At 43.5% G+C, this 20,950-nt stretch overlaps 1 protein-coding gene across 1 annotated transcript in view; it reads left to right on the top strand.

Moving 5' to 3' along the window:
* C9H3orf62 (chromosome 9 C3orf62 homolog) overlaps positions 1-20,950 on the top strand; it is a 230,713-nt gene that overhangs the window by 171,198 nt on the left and 38,565 nt on the right. Inside the window, exon 3 of the mRNA XM_085627711.1 lies at positions 9,422-9,513. Coding sequence (XP_085483837.1) covers positions 9,422-9,513 — 92 coding nt within the window. The remainder of the gene's footprint in view (positions 1-9,421; positions 9,514-20,950) is intronic.

Here is a 20,950-nt window from a genome sequence, read left to right as displayed (position 1 = left end):
CAGGAGACTCACCTTCTTGCGAGGGACTCTCACTGACTCAGATGCAAAGCATTCCCTCACCAGTGCTTCTCCTCCACTGGACGTAAGGCAGCAGGGGTGGCGATACTCTTCGCGCAAAGTTTTCGGGTTTACAATTGGGCCCAAATTTGTTGAACTCAAAGGTCTCATTTGGTGTACCAGATATAGCTGGGGACACAAAACATTACCCTGGGCTCTTTGTATTCACTGAACGAAGTGCAAGAACAGTTCCTTCGGAGACTGCGCAGAAAGAATTTGCAAGCTTAGATCTAGATAGGGCCGAGTACTCCCTACTTCGGTTAAAGCACTCCTTTTACGTCAATGGGAATACATGTGGGAGGCTTTTGGCGACCAAACTCCGAGACCAGAGACAGTCCGCTAAGGTGGATGCGCTCCTGTTAGAAGATTGAAAGGCGATGAAAGAAGACGCACAGATTGCAGCACAGTTTAGGGAATACTATGCGTCCTTATACACAAATCAGGCTATTCCTCCCGATGCCCCCTCTCAATAACTGAGCCAAGCAGGGACAACTAGTTTAACGGAGGCTCAAGTAGCTTCTGTGGAAGACCCATTTTGCATTGAGGAGGTAATCTCGGCTATCTCAAGACAGAAGCCCTTGAAGTCTCCTGTCCCAGATGGCTTGTCTTCGGAGTTCTATAAATCCTTCTGTCCTGAGCTGGCCCCAATTCTTACCTGCCTCTTCAATGATATCAGGAATACGTCCCACCATCTATGCAGGAAGCGGCAAAAATGGTCATACCTAAGGCTGGAAAAGATTAGCAGTCATGCGCTAACTACCGCCCCATATCCCTCCTCAACACGGATGTGAAATTATTCACGGATATTCTGGCAGCTAGGCTAAACCCTCTAATGCCGGGATTGATAGCCCCAGACCAAGCGGGGTTTGTGCCTCAGAGACAATGTGCACATCATTGAGAAGGCCCGCCCCAGGGAAGGGGCTAGCATGCTGCTCGCTGTCGATGCTGAGAAAGCATTTGACCGAGTGCACTGGCCATTCTTGAGTGCAACATTGGAACACGTCAGATTTGGAGAACAGTTTAAAGCATGGGTTCTGAGTGGATATAGGTCCCCCACCGCTGCGGTGAGAGTAAACGGGCACAGTTCCAACAACTTTCCCATACGACAGGAATCACGACAGAGCTGCCCCCTCTCCCCCCTCCTTTTTGCCTTATACATTAAACCCTTTGCACAGCGGTGAGGGATCACCCTGTCATTAAGGGAATCCCTTTTGGGGGAGAGGAACATCGGATCAGCCTGTATGTCGAGGATATAATGGTCATGTTAGATGACCCCCCAAGAGAGTCTACCTCACTTCTTGAGGGAGATGGGGGACTTTGGAACGGCCTCTGGGTTTCGCATGAATGTTCATAAGCCTCAAGCTCTGAATCTCTCTGTCCCCCAGGAAGCAATAGAGAACTTGCAACGCCCATGTACAGTAGGCTGGGTGGCAGGGTCCATTCCCTATTTAGGTATCCAACTCTGCTCTACCCTGGAACGCACTAATAAGGTAAATTATCGTGACATGGCTGGAAAGGTGTGTGATGACCTAGAGCGATGGAGACACTACCCACTCTCAATGTTAGGCCGCATCGCGGACATAAAAATGACTGCCCTGCTGAGAATACTCTTCCTCTTCCGGGCCCTGCCCCTCACTCCCCCCACATGGATAATATCCACTATGCAGGCGGCCTTCCACCGCTTTGTTTGGGCGGGTAGGAGACCCAGGATGAATAGGGAGCGCTCACAGCTCCCTGTGACGGAAGGCTGACTGGGGATCCTTGTCTTCTCAGTTATTTCCAAGCTGCACAGCTGCGATATCTTGTTGAATGATCCAGGACGGAGTCAGAGAAACACTGGCTCTTCATGGATAGGGTAAACCACAAAAAGGAGAGAGTCAGGGGGAGTAACGGCCAGCCTACGAACCCCACTCGGAAATCAGTAAACACAAAAAGAGTAGGTAGCCAAGAATCTAAAGAAAAAAGGGGAGAGAGGAAAACGATTCCCACCCAAGATCCAGAGAAAATGTATTTTCTGAGACTATGAAGGAGGTCTAGAAGGCCATCCTTAATGAAAGAGGATGTCTCACACACAATATTGTGTCATGCTTCATCATAGACATCCTCTCCCCACCCAGGTAAGATGGTACCACCAGGGCGGACTCAACCACACCCCCACGTCTGATTAACAAATATAAATTTCAAGTAGCATCATTAACTTTAAAGTAGCCTCCATGTAAACGAACCATGATACTCTTGTTTTTTATGGCTACTGTTTCATGTTACATTCTTTGTGGAGCGGCCCCAATAATGAAACATATTTAATAATTGACATTGTATACTATTGAATCATCTCCACCTCAGAGATAGAGCAAGGGGGTTCGAACTGGGACCGCTTTTGAACGGGAACTATATTTCCCAGAGTTATAAGTGCAATGCACATCAAGAATAACCACGCCCCCCACGTGCCGGCGGCAGTCTCATGACGCAATACGACAGCCGCCATGGAAAGGACGCCACACGAGAAACCATTTAAATTGCTCCCCGCCCACGCACACTTCGAATCAACCGGCGGGGAGCAGATTTATAGGTGGAACGGTGTGGCAGCACTTCTGATGAAGTAAGGAGTGGGGGGCTAACAACAGGCACCAAAGAGGTATCGGAAGTCCTCTGCAGGAGTCTCTTGTTAAACGATATTTAGGGGTGTGACGTACGCTAGCTCCTAAAGGTACCGACTACTAGTAATATGTGATTTTGTTTGAATCTTAACAGTGTGACTTTGGTTTACCCGTATACCACTAAGGGGTGTAATTTTTACACTACTGTATCCAAAGGTGATGTCGGAGGGTGGGAGTTAGTCACATTGACACTGGCGACTCTGATGGCTGTGGGAAAACCCTCTGTACTCAGTGAGAATCAACTGCAGCCTCGAGTAGACACTACCATTTTGTGACCGCCTGAGTGAACATGTAACCAGGAGGTCTTCTGTCAGTAAGCACAACCATGGTTGTTTTTGGTTCAGAATTAACAAATTCGAGGATACAGCCGGCATAGCCGAGGAGGGTTGGGTATTATGATCATATTATGATCATATCCCTCCCTGACCCATTTGCCTTGTGAATTCACAATGAAGGAAACAAGCATTATCCAACTGAAATGTAATTTTGATTAACTTAATTGCTTACTGGGTTAACTATTAATATTCACATTGATCGTTACCACTCCTTTCCATGTTTTAATCTCTAATTGTTTTTAACCCTTCTCAGTGTGTGACTACGAAGGCTACCACCCCTCCCTTTGACCGAATATGAGTTACCCCCTCTAACTCAGGGTAAGGAAGAAGGGGTTCTTTGTGTTTGTTTGTGTACTGCTAGCAGCATAAAGTACCAGTCGACAGATGTGTAGGACTCAGCACTCCATGAACTTGAGTTCTTAACATAGCACAAATGATTTCTCTATAAAGATTAAACGATTGGGATATCACTTAGTTTGTCACTTGGATTTTCCATAGTGGGACTAACATGATCCTTGCAACTGTTCCACCCACTCCATCAAAGCATTATTTGTTGTCTGTACACGTGTTGGGTGTTTCTTTTTAGGATGATTTTGGTGGATGATTTTGGTAAAAAACATATGTTTCGCTAATGGTGTTTTACAGCCCAGCCTTTGTTTGCAACTGTCACTGAAAGTATTGTTGTTTTGATTATCTCTCACTTTGACAGGCACATGATGAGCTACACTAACTATCGTCTCAGGTAGGCCTTACTCGGGCACTCCTTAGGTGTACCCCATCCCCTGTGATAGTAGGACGTAGGGGACACCACCTTAGACTTACTTTAGGGATCCAACAGCTCTGACGAATGCCCCAGAATTAAATGGCTCTTTGCGTGGGCAGAAACATGTTGGCTGTGGAATAGATGGATCAGAGACATTATTCTCTATAGGGTCCATCGACTGTTTTTGGTTTTAACGTACCTCAGGTCCTCTCTAATAAAGGTGACAACCGAGGAACCTGAAGGCACTTTTAATTGAACTGGATCCCGTCTTATCCTGTAAGATTTCTTTAAGAACTCCCTCCTACCGCCTACAAGTCTTCGCAGAGGTTGAGTCCGCCCTGGTGGTACCATCTTACCAGAGGATGTCTATGATGAAGCATGACACAATATTGTGTGTGAGACATCCTCTTCCCTTAAGGATGGCCATCTAGACCTCCTTAGTTTCAGAAAAGAAATTTTCTCTGGATCTTGGATGGGAATCATTTTCCTCTCTCCCCTTTTTTCTTTAGATTCTTGGCTACCTACTCTTTTAGTGTTTAGTGATCTTCATGGATAGGGCCCTTGCCGGGACTTCACTAGAAAAAGTCCAGTTTTCGTATCATAAGCACCGGGCGCACAGTCTGTATATCTCCCCAGTCACTTGCTTCCTTCTGAAGGTGTGGGATGGTTACACTTGTAGAGGGCAACTTACTACTTATCCGTCTCCTCTGATGCCAGTTGTCGACAATCCGGAATTCACTCCAGGGACAGGTCCGTCCTTTCGCTCTTGGAGGGAGGCAGCCTGTAAGGCAGCGGTGCACTTCTTCGACCTACATTTCGACGTCCTTAAAAAGGACTACGCTATCCCAGAAGATGAACGCTTTCGATATTGTCAAATTCAACACTGGTTACTACACCCGACAATGAGACCGTGAGTGAAAAGGACATTAACCCCTATGAGAAGTGGCTTGTAAGTAAACAATCCGATAAACACCTCCTGTCAGAGTTATATGTCCTGACAAAAGCCCTGCCCAACGTCGTTGGGAAACAGAACTGGGGCGACAGCTGTCACAAAAGGAGTGGGCAGATATCTATCACATGGCTCGATCTATGACAGCTAACATAGCAGGCAAAGAGACAGCCATGAAAATGACATCTTACTGATATCTCACCCAAGTGCGGCTCCATCGGGGTAACCCGACCCGCATTAGTGAATGCTGGCGACAATGCGGGGAGAAGGGCGCTCTTACACACATTCTTTGGGAATGCACCCAAATAACACCATTCTGGTACTCTGTTCTAAACGACATAGATACCCATTTTTCTACACAGCTGCCTAGGTTCCCGTCATATACATTGCTGTGCCTCCCCAACTCCTTAACTTTTCCCCTATCATCCCGTAGAGGACGACAAATAGGGATAGCGCTGAGCGCGGCTCATCAGACCATCCTCTCAACGTGGGCAACGACTAATTTACTGACTCACCTAGGGTGGCTGCACAGGCTGTGGGGAATCCTGGGGATGGAGAGACTCACTTTAACACTCTCCAGTTGAGGAGATAAGCTTAGCACTACTTGGGCCCCCTTCTTAGCATTACTCTCCCAAGAGTTTCGAGAGCTGACATTCCCCCCCATACCTACGGATATTGCGACTCTTGGACACAACACAGACCGGACAGGATGATGGCTCACACGGTATCACATAGACCCAATCGGGACATAGTTAAATGATAAATGAATGGTACAGGGTGGGTGGGGGAAGTTGGGGGAAGGGCTATATGTTATTCATTGTTTTGAAATAAGCCATGCCTTAGATGTTGCTTTTGGTTTCCTCACAAATACTGACATGTACATGTTAATGCTACAAAGGTGTGAAATAACATCAATAAAATAGATTTAAAGCATAAAGTGTTCGGTATTTGGGATTGGATCCTTGCTACACCACCACTGTGGTGGACTAGCTCTTTTTGCATGTTGTCAGTTCTATGACAGATAGTTGAAGTGGCTGGAGTCCGCCTGTCAACAGAACATCCAAATATTTGCAGGTGATTGTTCATGTGTGTCAGTTGGCACCTGTGTACTGCAGAATCTTGAGACATTTTTAGGGATATATAATTTATAGCCATTGATAATTCTTCAAAGTCAGATCTAATGGCTGCATTACCTTTGTTTTGCTACTTGTTTGCTCAATTCAGTGGATACCCAGTACTGCATTCTTTGACTTTCAAAATTAATTGTTCCAATTAATTAAATTGTACATGTGTAGGTGAGATTTCCTTTGAATTTCTCTAATGTTGGTCTTTACAGTAGGCCTTAAAGCCATTCTTTCTCTTTCTAAGACAGAAAGGGATGGTACTGGATGATGATGATGAGAAACAGCAAAGAGAGGTATAGCTGTAGGTGGGTCTCCTAATGTAGAGGTTGTGTTTTCCTGTTGGGTGAACTATCTGCCTCTGAAAGAATTGTAATCACTATTTCTGCTCCTGCGTGACGGGGAGTCACCAACATCCTCCATTTCTGAATGGGTTGTATGAGTAAGTTGAGCTGTTGTATGTCAAACATAGTGAAAATATTGTTTATATAAGGATGGCAATTTAAACACTTCTGATTTTCTTTATATGTAACATCTACAAAATATTTTGGAAAGCAGTCTCTAATAATTCTTCAAGAGCAGTACAGGGTGGCTCTGTTCTGGTTCCCCCATCTTTAGCCTCTTCTTTTCTTGATGCTACATTATCCTTGGGGCGGGAATGCAGATCGTACCACCATCATAAGATTATTTCCACAGACCTTTTGGTGACACTAACAAAATTAATTCTTTGCTGTATCTTGGTCCATGTTAGTTTTTTGGTTTCCTCAAGAAGAGACATGAAATATTTTCCAAACAGCTTCTGAAGTTCAGAGACATACTCCTCCACAAGAAGGTCTATCTCTTGGTTGCTAAATTTGCACTACTCTTCCTGCCAACCTATTGAACTCCTTGCTCGTCATTGTGGATTGAATACCTCCTGTTCTGTTAAACATAGCATAAGGACTTGTACCTAGAAGGGAATCTTGGCGCTGAATAACAGATGTTTATAGTTTCCCATCTCAATGGTGCTCATTTTATCGACCTCAGAAGGATGAAAGGCTGAGTGGCCTCACCGGGATTTCAGCCTGTGACTATGAGGTCAAACACAGGCCCCTACTGTGGATGCATTAGTACACTGAGCCACCAGACCCAGCCTCTACTGTACAGTTGAAAGTAAAGATACTTCCTGAACTAGGTGAGGTCATCATTTGCTGCTGGTGCAGCAGTCACTATTTGCAGTTCATATTTAAAAATAGTGGATGTTTATGAATCCCTATTTGCCAAAAGGGAAGGTATGTAAATCATATTTAGCTATTCCTAATTTGGTGTTAGGTATTTGTCACTATTAGGAATCACGAAATATCAGTTTGTATATTAGCCTCCTAGCAGTTTGTTTGTTCACTAGCTACCATCCTCAGACAGGTGGTATACTGAAAGATTGAATCTTGAACAGTATTTTAAATTGCAAGCCTTATAACAAGATGAGAGCTTGTGCAAGATGTGGTTGGCAGAGTTAACTCATAATAACACAGACAACTCATCTATTTGTATGGCACCTTTTTTGTCTCTAAGGCCATCATCCCAGCATATTTTCTTAAGATCACTGCCTATCCACCACAGTTCCTTCTGTGCAAGAACATCACTCAAGTTAATTGATATTCAGAAATCAACACTGAAAGCTTTAGGAAAGGTTAAAGATGCTTATTACATGTATGTTGATCATAAGACAAGTCCGGCAACTCAGTATGTTGTAGGAGAGGTGGTGTGGGCACTCACAAAATATTTGCATTAGAAAAAATCTTCTGAAATACAACCTAGCTTTGCTGGTCCATTTGTTACTGTAGTTGATACTGCATGATTGTAATGACCTCAGTCTGTAAAAAGCCACCCAGTTTTTCCAAGTATCCTTTTGGAAACTTTACACTGAAAAATGTGTCTTGCTTTGCATCATTAGCTAGTATAGCTGAATTTGGAGAATGAATATGAGGTACATAAGATTTTAGATGCAAGGATTGTAAGAAGCAGGTTACAATATTTCGTGAGTTGGAAATGGGTTGTTCTTGCAAAATGATTAGAAGAGCTTGCTTCCAATCTTCATGTCCCACGTTGCCTGCAAGATTTTAATGCAAGACGTCCTTACAAACCAGGTGCCCCACCGAGGAGATGGTAGCCTTGGAGGGATAGAGCACTGTCATGAAGCAGGGCTAGAGGCAATGCTTACTTGTTAGTACAGGACGAGTGCAGGGGAGCAATGCACCAAACTCACTTACACTGAGATTTGTTTAGGGAAGAAGAAGCTGATAATCATTGTGTGTTGTCAGTGCTGTCTGGAATGAGGCTGTGTTTGGAAAAAGCTCTATGCGGTAGTGTTCCAAAAATAAACTACAATCCCCAGAAGGCCATAAACTCTCATGTATTCTGAAGAGACAGAGACCAACCTGGACAACCTCCTCTGTACCTTGTGGTGTATTTGCTAGGCCATTGTGAAACTGTTGCTTCAGGCAGGACCTTGCTACACAGAGTTAAGAGATTTCTCTGCCAAGGCCCTATCCATCCTAGATACTAGTATCTTTGTGAAAATATTGGCTTATAAGTTTATTTGGGCAGTGGGTCTTTAGAATGAGTGGTTTTCAAGGTCTTTAGCTAGCTTTGGGAGGCCTGTGATCATCTCTTCAGATATAAAGGGATAACATTCCTGGTCTCGAGCAATGAATTGTACAGTTTTTCCAGTGATGCTATTAGGGATTCCCCCCCCCCCATCTATTTATAGAATTGCCCAGTGAGATCATCCTGTCCCCAGAGCCGGACTGGCTGTAGCAGGCACTGGGCAGTTCCCTGGTGGGCCGGAAGTGTGGGGCCGGTTTTGGACCAGTGGGGGCCATTTTTGTTACTGGGGGCCAGTTTTGCAGCTGTGCTGCAAAATTGTCCGATTGTAACAAACGCGCAGCAGCAGTGTTGGCAGGATGCACCATCTCTGACATGACAAGGGGCCTATCTGTCACCTACCATACTTGCACGGGAAACAACCTTTACTACGCAGTCATTACATCGCACTACCTTTACATGGCAGTCATTACATCGCAACATCCTTTACAGGAAAGAGGTGCGGCGCAGCGGCCAGGGCAACTGACTCCGGAACCCTGGGGCTCACAGTTCGATCCCCAGTTACAAATTGTTGATGAAATTATTAATAATGTTATAATGTTATATAAATTGACAAATGCCATAGAAGGTGATTTTATATGTAATTATTTTGTTTAAAGACCAGTGGTCTAAACAAACATTCCCTGACTGACTGACCATTGTGCCGCTGCGTCTCATTTTTCACGGAAACTCTACAGGGGTACAAAACCTTGGTAAATGTTTGCTGTGGGGAGTCTTGGCACCTGTGCATTCCTAAATAAAGCCACAAGAAATATACTATGTTGAATATCAATAGTTACAGTGTAAATAACGCCCCTGTTATGATTGGCCAAACAGAGTATTGACACGTTTGTCAATAATATGTGTATAAAAAAACTGTTAACATTAGAGAAAATATAAATGCCATTTTCTTGCAGAAAAGAAACAGACAGGTTTGTGAAACAGGAAGTAAGCAAGCCTCAGAATGCTTATAGTCAAGAAATCACTAAAGATCTCCTAGATATCATTGGTAAGTATGGAGAGTTCCTCTTTATTTGAAAAGTTGTTAAATTGAAATTGTTGCATGACAACATATAGCTACAATGCATTAAAAGCTATTATAAAAAAGACCCTTAAAAACAGTAGTACTAACCCTATTGCGTCTTAGTTCAGTAAGCCCCTTTGGTGTTCTAGAGTGCATTATGTATCCCATGTTGAGTTACCCGTTGCTATTGAAAGGCATGATCCTGCTCTTGCATAAAGAAGCATTGACAATGCCAATAGGTTGTGAGTTTTGGCAGTACCAATGCAATACTGTTGTCCTTGTCTGTGCTTTTTGCTGATGGTTTTCAACATTGACAAAAAAATGTTTTTGGTGTATTGCTGGAGCTGAACAGCACCAGAAAAAATTAAAAACAATCACCATGATGAAAACATATGTATGTGTCATGGGGCATGCACATATATGAGTTTTGATGCTATGGCAGCCCCAGCATCACCACACGTGGATGTGCAAATAGCATTTTTTATTTAAGTTACCATTAAAAGATAATGTGCATCTATCATGGGGTTTTAAATAAAAAAAATATTTAAGAAGTGCAAGAGTGCAAATGCAGCTACCTTGATGGCTCTCAAAATAAATTATGAAAAATATTTAAAAAACGAACAAGACAGGGTGGAGCAGATAATGTAACTACCAACGAGTGGTGGGACCAACTAGGATAAGGAAGGTGTTGGAGGACCTGGGCAGCAGGGGGTTGGGAGCAACATGGAGAGTGCAAGGTGGTGCCAATGTGAGTGCAGATAAAGCACGAGGAAGAGAGCAGTAAAACACCTGCACTAGCATGGAGTGCGAACAAGAAAAAGAAAAAAGTAATTCCTTGATGTTGAAATGTGCAAGGGTAGAAGTCATCCAATCAAAAGGATATTAAATAAGCTTTTTCCCTGGAGGGACAGGAAGAGGAAGATGTGTCATTGGAAATGAAGCAAGCAAATGACATTAACAGGAGAGACAACCAATGGTAAGCAGTGGACTGATCCAAAGTCCACTGTAAGTATTGTTCTTCAGTATGGGATGTTCCTCATAACAATGAGCAAAGCAGAAAGAACTTTTCAGAAACAATTATTGACATAGTGAAACAATGTTTTTAGAGAAGCCTGATTCAGAACCCTTGGCCTTATTATGATTACAAGTGTAAATCATGCCTGGCATCAGTAATATGCAGCTCACTAGCCAATTCATGGTGGAACTTGGACCAGGTCTGCAAAATCCCTTAATTGAAGATGGAGTGTAAGATTGCTAAATTAATCTGGCCATCGGATTACAGATAAAATAATCACGATGGACAGTGGGAGCATTATCACAAAACGTTGCTAGAACCAAGTCACAAATAACCATGTTGGAACTGACCACATTTTTAACATATGTTTGGCCTTTTTTAACTAATTCACCCTACCTGGAACTTCACTTAGGGGTTTCATAGCCCGGTAGTATCATGACTTATTGGTATTTATTTTGCCACTAGCCTCCTTTTCTCAGAGTTACTCCATTAGTTCCACAACACCCCTCTTCAGCATCCACCCATCCCTCAAAGTAGCACTTTGCATAGGATCCAGCATCTCCATCTCTGTTTCCCTTAGGTCTACCTGTAAGGTATAATGCTGACCTGCAAACACATATAATCATATGTGAACATTTTGTAATAGTCAAACTTTATTGCCATTTCAATAATACAGCAGAGCATGGGAACATTTGGGCCGAAGACCACTATTGAGTTGTAAAATTGGGCATCCGCCACGCCACACATCAATGTACATTTATCCATAATCATAACAGCACATGGAAATCATACATAAGTGTTGTCATTGAAATAGTAGCCTGTCCAGCTCGTCCATATTTTGTCATTTTTATGTGGAGAACCACAGTCCTCATAAGCGTATTTATCAAGAATTCTTCATCTGTCATGGCCTGCCTTCCATTTTCCCAGACGAGGCATGTTAGTCACTCTCAATGTTCAAGCAATGTCCCGTTATGCTATCATCAGACCTAGGCCAATAAATAATTTATTGTTGTGTGCATATTGTTGCCTGTATTTCTTCCATCTTGTTCAGCAAAGTCCATTTAAAAGAAAGACCTATTCTCACATAAGGCACTGACAACTGCCTACAAATGCCTTTGGCGCATTCTGTACCCCCCATACCGAATGCAGCAATTCACCTTGATCTTCACTGCACTTCAGAAATGCAGGTTCTGCTTCCCACCATATTCTCCATAATTGTTGTTATAGTATAGCCAGAGGAAATTTGTAAACTGTTTAAGCCGGAGTCGGGTTGCGATAGCAATTTCCTTAGGGATCATAAGTGTATCTTGCAATTTATTGCCATCAATCTGACCCAAATATTTTTTCATTCCCTTTTTAACTATGAGAAAGGATCTTTTTTATGAATAAGCAGTATTCTTTATGTTTGGGTTATTTTCTTGGTGAGAAGTGTGAGTCCCTAAAAATTAAATTCTGGAATTTCTATGTAAATACCATGTCAATGTGTGTCCAGACTGTTCCACCCTCTAACTTGACAACATAAGTGAACCCCCACATGCTGGCATCTGTTCTTTTAGTCATGTACCCCACTCCATCTCACAGTTAGTGCCCTCCCAAGAGAACTGTAACTGTTTTGTAGCAGGGAGATGTCCAAAGGCCCCCATCAAAGTACAGAAAACACCATGGACCGACAGTACTATAGACCACTGTTTGCAGGCTTAGGTTAGATCAGACTTGGTATTGAATATGCGATAATTTTTACCAGAAGGTAAGCCACGTGATAATATGCAATGAAATCAGCTTCTCCAGTATTCAATCTTTCATAGATTCACATGCTTGTATCTTCCCCGTCGTCATGGTGGGAGTCTCACGGAAACAGAATGACCATAGCAGTACTAGAAAAAACTGCATAGCAAAATCCCATAGGGAATCATGATATTTGGTAACCAGGCCTCATCATTATTTGGTCCAAGACTCAGCCAATCAGCTACCAGCCCTGACATCACACTCCCCAGCAGAGCCATCCTATCTCAGATTTCCAACCGCCTTCGTGTGAGGAGGAGTCTCCCTGAGCCTTGCTCAGTTTTGTTCCTGTGTGAACTTTTGACCTCTTTTTCAACTGGAAATTCTTTCTTTCTACTGGATTTGAGGTACTGTGTTTCATATTTTGCTTACTATGGCTGAAAGCTCTAACAAAAGGCTCTTCAGGCCCTGCAGATCCTGTGGAAAACCTAGACTGTTTTCTGAAGATCCCTACAAGGACTGCTTGTATTGTCTGCACCCTAAACATGTGCCTAAGGACTGTAAGCATTGTAGAACCTTTTCTGCGAAAACCCTGCGTGACAGGGTGGCACGGCTACTGTTGTGGCTTCAAAAGAAGAAGGGCACTTCAGATTCTGACTCTGAAGAGGAAACTAAATCACAGCCATCTAAAAAGAGGAAATCCTCTGCTTCTGAGGAGAAGGTAGAGCTTAAAAAGCAGAAAACGAAAGACAAAGAGGCTTCTTCGTCTTGGCTTCCTCACACTCCTCTTAAAAAATCAACAGGGTCCAGAGAAGTTTCTTCAGCTCCGTCGTCAAAAACTGGGGCGTCGCCGGTATTGGTTTCAATGAAAACGTCGACAGCTCCGTCGACGACGACTCCGTCGACGACTACCATATCGACGACGACAGCTGCATCAACGGCGACGACTAAGACATCGTCGTCGAAGAAAGGCCCGTAGACGACCCCGTCGACGGGGAGGCCGGTTACGACCTCGTCGACAACTTCATCGTCAGCGACAGCGACGACGACTCCGTCGACGCTAACTTCGTCGACGACCACCTCGTCAACGGTAATTCATATTTCCTCGTCGAAGAGAACTCCGTCGACGGGAGCTCTGTCGACGGCATCTTTTAAGTCTCCCAAGGCAAAGACGTCAATTTAATTAAAGTCTATTCCACCGTCGATGGGCTCGTCGACGATGAAGAAATCTTCAGATTTTACCGGCTGGACAAAGATTTCTCCGATTCCTCCATCTAATCTGCTGGAATTGCAGTCAGAAGATGAAGAGTTATCAGGAGTGGCATATAGTCCGTCTCAACTTCAGATAAAGAGCCAGGAGACTGATGATGAAGAATATCAGGAGGTTCAGGAAGTATTCTCTTTCCAGGATCGTCCTGCACAAGAATCAAAAAGATATGAGTTGTTTCAGCAGTCATATGACTACGAGGAGGAGGAAGAACCTCAATCTGATTTGAGAGAGGATACTATATCAATACCAATTTCTCTAGTAACAGACTTACGTCTTATGATAAAAGATTATTATCGACATTTTCCTGACGCTAACACTCAAACCTCAAACTTCATCTTCGCCTGCTCAAGTTCAACCACCTCAACCCTCTCCCAAAATTTCAACTCAGAAAATACAATCTCCTCCTAATGTTACAATTAGGGATGATTTAGAGGAGAGTGATGCAGATCAACCGGAAGAAGGGGAACTTCTTCAGGATTCTCAGGTTGGGGAGGAATGGGATCAATACATTCTACCCACTACGCCATCTCCATCACCATCGCCGGCGAACTCTCCGCCAGAAGATATTGGAAGTTTCCATGACATTATGGAAAAAGCTTCAAGAAGATTTGAGCTTCCGCTTCCAGTTCAAGAAGCTAAGTGTTTCCTCTATGATTTCAAAGAGGATTCACGGGAATCCATTAGATCTATTCCAATTATTGCTCACATTTGGGATGAAGGATTAAAAATAATGAGGAACCCGGCTTCGGTAGCTGCCTCGGTGCACCGGATAGAGAAGAAATATAGAGCTCTAGAATCTTCTCCTGCTTGTTTGATTGGACATCCGTGGCCGGAGTCTGTAGTGATGCAATCCCCTCAAAGACACTCCAAAAATCCGGTTTCCACTTCTGCAGCTCCGCTGGATAAGGAAGGGAGGCGAATGGATGGTGCGGGGAAGCGTTTTGCGGTGATGGCAGCATTCTCCATTAAGGCTGCAAATGCGTTAGCTCTCAATAGCAGATATAATAGGCAGATGTGGTCAGATATAGCACCTTTACTGGCTCATCTACCAGAGGCTAAGAAGGAGGAAGCGGCCGCCATATTACAGGATGGAGCTAGGGCGGCTTCGGAATCCATAGACATTGCGATGGATGTGGCTTTCAGGCAAATGGCAGGTGCAGTGGCCCTACGAAGGCAAGGATGGCTTAAAGCCACTTCTTTTAGACCAGAAGTTCAAGCGAAAATAGTGGACATGCCGTTTGACGGAGAAAACCTCTTTGGAAAACATGTGGATGATGCCCTCCAAAGTATCAAAACTGACACGGATACAGCACATGCGTTGGGGTCTCTTCAGCAGGGCAGGTTCCAGTCCTTTCGGAGGAGAGGATCTAGAGGACAATATATGCAAAGATCTTCTTTCCAATCCAATAGATATCAGCCGTACAATCAGCAGGGGTATCGCCAATTTTCCAATAATCAACAATTTCGTCCTCAAACATATACCAGCAACAGTCCAGAGGAAGGTCATCTGCGAGAGGTAAATCGCAACAATCTAATAGACGACAGTGACTCTGTCAAGGCGCCCGCTACATGTTCAAACATCAAGAATCATTACCTTTCCTCCTTTTATCTGGCTTGGGTGTCGATAACAACAGAGAGATGGGTTTTGGATGTGATTCAACAAGGCTATACCCTGGAGTTCATACAAAAGCCTCCAAATTATCCTCCTATACGCAGGAAACAAGAACACCTTTCAGCCCTCAAGGTGGAAATGTTATCTCTTCTACAAAAGGAAGCAATAGAAGAAGTTCCGTGCCTTCAACGAGGGAAAGGCTTTTATTCGCATTTCTTCTTAATAAAGAAAAAAGACACATCGAAGTGGAGACAGGTAATGGACCTGAGAGGTTTGAACAAATTCATCAAAATGAAATCTTTTCGAATGTTATCCCTGCAGGAAATACTCCTTCTTGTCTGCAAGGGATATTATTTGACATCCCTGGACCTCTTAGATGCTTATTTTCATGTCCCAATTCATATAAATCACAGAAAGTTTCTTCGTTTCATGGTGGCGGGGCGCCATTATCAATGCAAAGTATTGCCTTTCGGTCTGAAGTCGGCCCCAAGAATCTTTACAAAATGTATGGCGCCAGTAGCAGCACATCTAAGACTTCAAGGTTACCAAGTTTTCCCTTATCTAGACGATTGGCTCATAAAAGGTTCTTCGTTCAGGGAAACCAAACATTCTCTGCAATGTTGCATGGACCTTTTCAGTCATCTAGGTCTGAGAATCAACCTACAAAAATCGCACCTCATGCCATCGCAGTCCCTTCAATTTCTGGGAGCTATATTTCGCACAAAGGAGGCGAAAGCTTATCCCTCAGAGGAGCGTATTCAAAAAATCATAAACCTGGCGTCGCATTTGCAAATAAAAAAGTATGTTTCAGTGAGAATCTACAAAGCATTGCTAGGGATGATATCTTCCTGTATTCCCCTACTTCCCAATTGCAGACTTCACATGAGGCCTCTTCAAGAACTGCTAGACAAGCAATGGATTCAGTCTCAGGGATCCTTCGAAGAATGAGTAGTTATCACTCCTCAGATCCTAAAGGCCCTGTCATGGTGGAAGGTCAGAGATCATTTAACGGAAGGACTGACTTTCACACCGCAGAATGACAGTTTTGTGATGATGACGGATGCTTCACTACAAGGTTGGGGAGCGCATCTCCAGGAGCTAGAAATTCAGGGTCACTGGTCAAAGCGCGAAGCTCAGCTTCACATCAACTTGCTGTAGCTAAAGGCTATTTTCTTGGGTCTAAAAGCGTTTCTCCCCAGGATTCACGATTCAACAGTACTTGTCAAGACAGACAGCTCAACATCGATGTTTTACCTTCTAAAACAAGGGGGTACAAAATCAAAAATACTGTTGAAGCAAGCGCAGGAAATTTGGAAGTGGCTTCTGATTCACAACATATCACTTCAAGTCCAACACGTTCCGGGAGTGGACAACACAAGAGCAGATATTCTGAGCAGATCGTCCAAGGTTTCTCACAAGTGGGAATTGGACCAAAGACAGCTTCTCAGCGTATTCCAGCTATGGGGCACTCCATCGCTAGATCTGTTCGCGGATCGCCACAACTCAAAATGCAAACACTTTGCAAGCAGGTTTGCACAAAAAGGTTTGTGTGGCAATGCTCTTCAGATGTGCTGGACAGGGATGTTTGCGTATGCATTTCCCCCATTTCTGCTAATATCGAAAGTCTTGAGAAAGATGAAATTGGAGCCGTGCCATCTGATTCTAGTAGCACCAGCATGGCCGAGACAAGCTTGGTTCTCCGAGCTTCTCAAATTATCAGTGATACCCAGGATACAGTTTACATTAGTACAGGATCTAATCACTATGAACAACGATCAAATTCTTCATCCAAATTTGAAATCGCTGAACTTGTCAGCATGGAACCTCACGAACATGAGTTCCAACTTTTGAATATCCGTCAGGAATGCCGGGAGATTCTGTCGCGATCTCGAGCAATCTCTACAAATAAAACATATTCGGCTAAATGGAAGAGATTTTGTCATTGGTGTGCATCTAAAAATCTGCATCCTTTTCATGTCTCCTTGGAACAAATTCTTCCATATCTTTTAAATTTGGCTAAATCTGGACTTTCTCATATGTCTATAAAAGTACATTTGGCCACTATCTCAAGGTACACGAGAGTTCCTGACCGCCCATCTCTTTGGTCTCAAAGAGTTATAAAAGAATTTCTCAAAGGGCTTTTCAGGATGTTTCCCCCAGTGCAACGCCCAGTGGTTGCTTGGCAGCTTAGTACGGTTCTTGCACAGCTCATGAAACTGCCGTTTGAACCAGTACATAAGGCGGACTTACAGTTTATCTCATGGAAAATGGCATTATTATTAGCTCTCACATCAGCAAGAAGGGTCAGCGAGATCCAAGCCTTCTCAATTGCAGAACCATTTCTACAATTCAGGCAAGATAGAGTTATTCTTAGAACGAATCCAAAGTTCATTCCTAAGGTCCCCTCCAACTTCCATCTGAATGAACCGGTGGTATTACCTACATTTTTTAAATATCCTTCATCATCTGCAGAAAGAACACTACACTCTTTAGACATTAAACGGTGTTTGAAATTCTACATCGATAAAACAAAATCTTTCAGAAAAACAAACCAGCTCTTTGTAGCCTTTTCTGGTCCCAGGAAAGGTTTAGCACTCTCCAGATGCAGTATTTCAAGGTGGATAACTTCGGCGATCTCCTTGTGTCATGTCAAAGCTGGAAAACCTTTACAAGCCAATGTACATGCGCATTCTACAAGAAAGATGGCAACTTCTAAGGCTCTATTTGCAGGAGTGTCTTTGCCGGACATTTGCAGGGCAGCGACGTGGGAAAATGCGCACACCTTCACTAGACACTATTGTCTAGATGCGGCATGGAAAAAGGATGCAGCAGTGGGACAGGCAGTTCTACGTCATCTATTTCAATGAGGTATTTATCAAGATGTGTATGTATATATATAAATATATATATATATATATAATCTACTGGCGGTCGCCAGTAGATAGTTATAGTTAGGACCCTGTTTCCATAGGAAATCCGCAACATTCTATTTGGAATAACTTTGGCGCCGGTCGATGAATCCTCGCAAAATTTTCAAAACTAATGGGGCGCTACGCTCCGCTCCTACCCTGAAAGTCTCGGGGGATTCGTCAAGCGGGGGCTGAGAAAAAAGGGGGGTCCCAAAACGCGTTTTCCACATGCATTTTTCCATAGGACCTTTAGACACAGCTACAGCCCGAACGGCTGAACAGAGTTACTTGAAATTTGGCAGAGAGGTAGTCTACAGGTCAAGGAAGTGCCTTTTGTAGGTCTGGTATAAATCTGTTTAGTAGGTCCTGAGAAAATAGCATTTAAATCAATATATATATCTGTAAGCGCGCTCCGTGCGCTTACCGTGCGCTTACGGTAAGCTTACCGTACGCGTACGGTGCCGTGCGCGAGCGCGATTCTGATTGGCTGTTAGATCTTAGTAAACATTCGAATCGGTCGAAACCAGGAAGTGTCGGCCGCCATTTTCTCTCTCGCACTCTGAGGGGGGTAGGAAAAACAAAGTTGGATAACATGAAAAGGGGCAGGCTAGACAGCTCCTAACCACCTAGCCATGGTTAGGGTGTCCCAAAAGAACCCCCAAGGCTAAAAAATCAATTTTTTTTTTTGAAAAAACGCCGATTGCGCTTACCGTACGCGTACGTTAAAAAAAAAAAAAAAATCCACATTTTCCCCACCCCTTTTGCGCATGGCATATGTAGTAATTGAACATTTAATAGATAACCTTTCACAACGAAGCGCATAATATGTCCTCCGTGTGCGGACGGTGCGCGAAGCGCATCGTGCGTACATGGCCCATCCAGCGTAACGTGGGCACGCGGTGCGCGTAGCGCACCGCGTGCCCACCGTGCGCGCACGGCACTAACTGCGTAAAGTGGGCGCGCGGTGCGCAAAGCGCACCGCGTGTTCACTGTGCGCGCACGGTGCGCGAAGCGCACCGTGCGCGCACGGAACGAACTGCGTGAAGTGGGCGCGCACGCCACGAACGGCGTAAAGTAACTTAGCATTTAAAAAAACGTACAAATTCACTGAAAAAACCATAGGTTTCACACACGTTATAGTTAGGAATTAGCATTTAAAAAACCTTGCAAATTCACTGAAAAAACCATAGGTTTCACACATGTTATAGTTAGCTGGACATTTCACTCGTGAAAAACCATTGAAATTCCCCCATTATAGTTAGTGCAGGCAACTATAACTCACGCGACCGCAATCCTCTGCTGATGACATATGTGTCTTTATGAAAAAAAAATATTTGTAATATATGTATAGCTAAAATTTAATGGAAGAAGACATGGGCAAATAAGTGTCTAAATACAGTATTAGCATCAGCAGAGGATTGCGGTCGCGTGAGTTATAGTTGCCTGCACTAACTATAACGGGGGAATTTCAATGGTTTTTCACGAGTGAAATGTCCAGCTAACTATAACATGTGTGAAACCTATGGTTTTTTCAGTGAATATATATATAAATGTTCTGGTATACATATTGCAAATGTATATATGTCTTCTCAACTAATTATTTTCTTGATTTGAAAACTGTAATGTATGTTAATATTCTACACAGAAGAGCAGAGCCCACAGACTATTTGGGGTTCTATCCTGGAAATGCAGTTTGGAATAAGGACTGCTCGCTATTCTGATACAAGCATGTGAATCTATTAAAGATTGAATACTGGAGAAAAAACTAGTTACTTACCTGTACACTATGGTTCTCCAGTATTATCTTTCATAGATTCACATGCGGCCCGCCCACCTCCCCATTTCTCTGGTAGAACCTTTTTATCTCTAGATATATCCTTGTCTCTCACTCGGGGCTGGAAATTTGAGGTAGGATGGCTCTGCTGGGGAGTGTGATGTCAGGGCTGGTAGCTGATTGGCTGAGTCTTGGACCAAATAATGATGAGGTCTGGTTACCAAATATCATGATTCCCTATGGGATTTTGCTAAGCAGTTTTTTCTAGTACTGCTATGGTCATTCTGTTACCGTGAGACTCCCACCATGACGACGGGGAAGATACAAGCATGTGAATCTATGAAAGATAATACTGGAGAACCATAGTGTACAGGTAAGTAACTAGTTTTTTTTTCCGTAGTGGGGTTTGCTGCATTTTGCCATGTTGACTTTAGGGATTCTATTATTGCGTAGAAAAGAACTGATTATTGCTGTGAATCATTTGAAAAAAGATTTGGGGACTTTGCATGGGATATTTTGTAACACATAAAGTGCCCTGTGAAGCACAATAATTCTGACATGGTCAACCCAGCCCATGAGTGAAATCTGCAGAAGCATCCAAAGTTGGGTGTTTCTTTTCATTTTTTCTAGCTATGGGGATATGTTCTTTTCTCAAGCCAGCTCTCGAATCTTAGAAATCTGAATGCCCAGATACCTAATTTCATCAGACACGTGGTTATGGGAATAATGTTCTATCCAATCATCATCTGAGGCCCCCCTTCCAGTCAGGTATTCAGTAGATTTGTTCCAGTTGGCCTTAAGACTAGAATATGACCACAAAGTCATTCAGTACCTCTGTGACTGGCCTGATGTCATAGGATTATGCTATTATATAATATCATCTGCATAGAGTGAGATCTTGTCTATCACACCATGACTTCACTGGAAGCCCTTTATGTCTCCGGGTGCATTAATAATGGCTGCTAATGGCTTCAACGCCACTGCAAAATTAAGCGGTACCAGGGGACATCACTGTTTAGTTCACCATCAGAACAGAAACAGTTGTGAGAGGATATATTTAAGCGGCAAGCTAGCAACTGGCTTCATGTAGAGTAGTCAAGTATAGGCAATAAAGGTAAAG

The sequence above is a fragment of the Triturus cristatus genome, chromosome 9 (assembly GCF_964204655.1).
Source record: "Triturus cristatus chromosome 9, aTriCri1.1, whole genome shotgun sequence".
Classification (NCBI taxonomy): Eukaryota; Metazoa; Chordata; class Amphibia; order Caudata; family Salamandridae; genus Triturus; species Triturus cristatus.
This window is presented reverse-complemented; position numbering and strand designations above follow the sequence as displayed.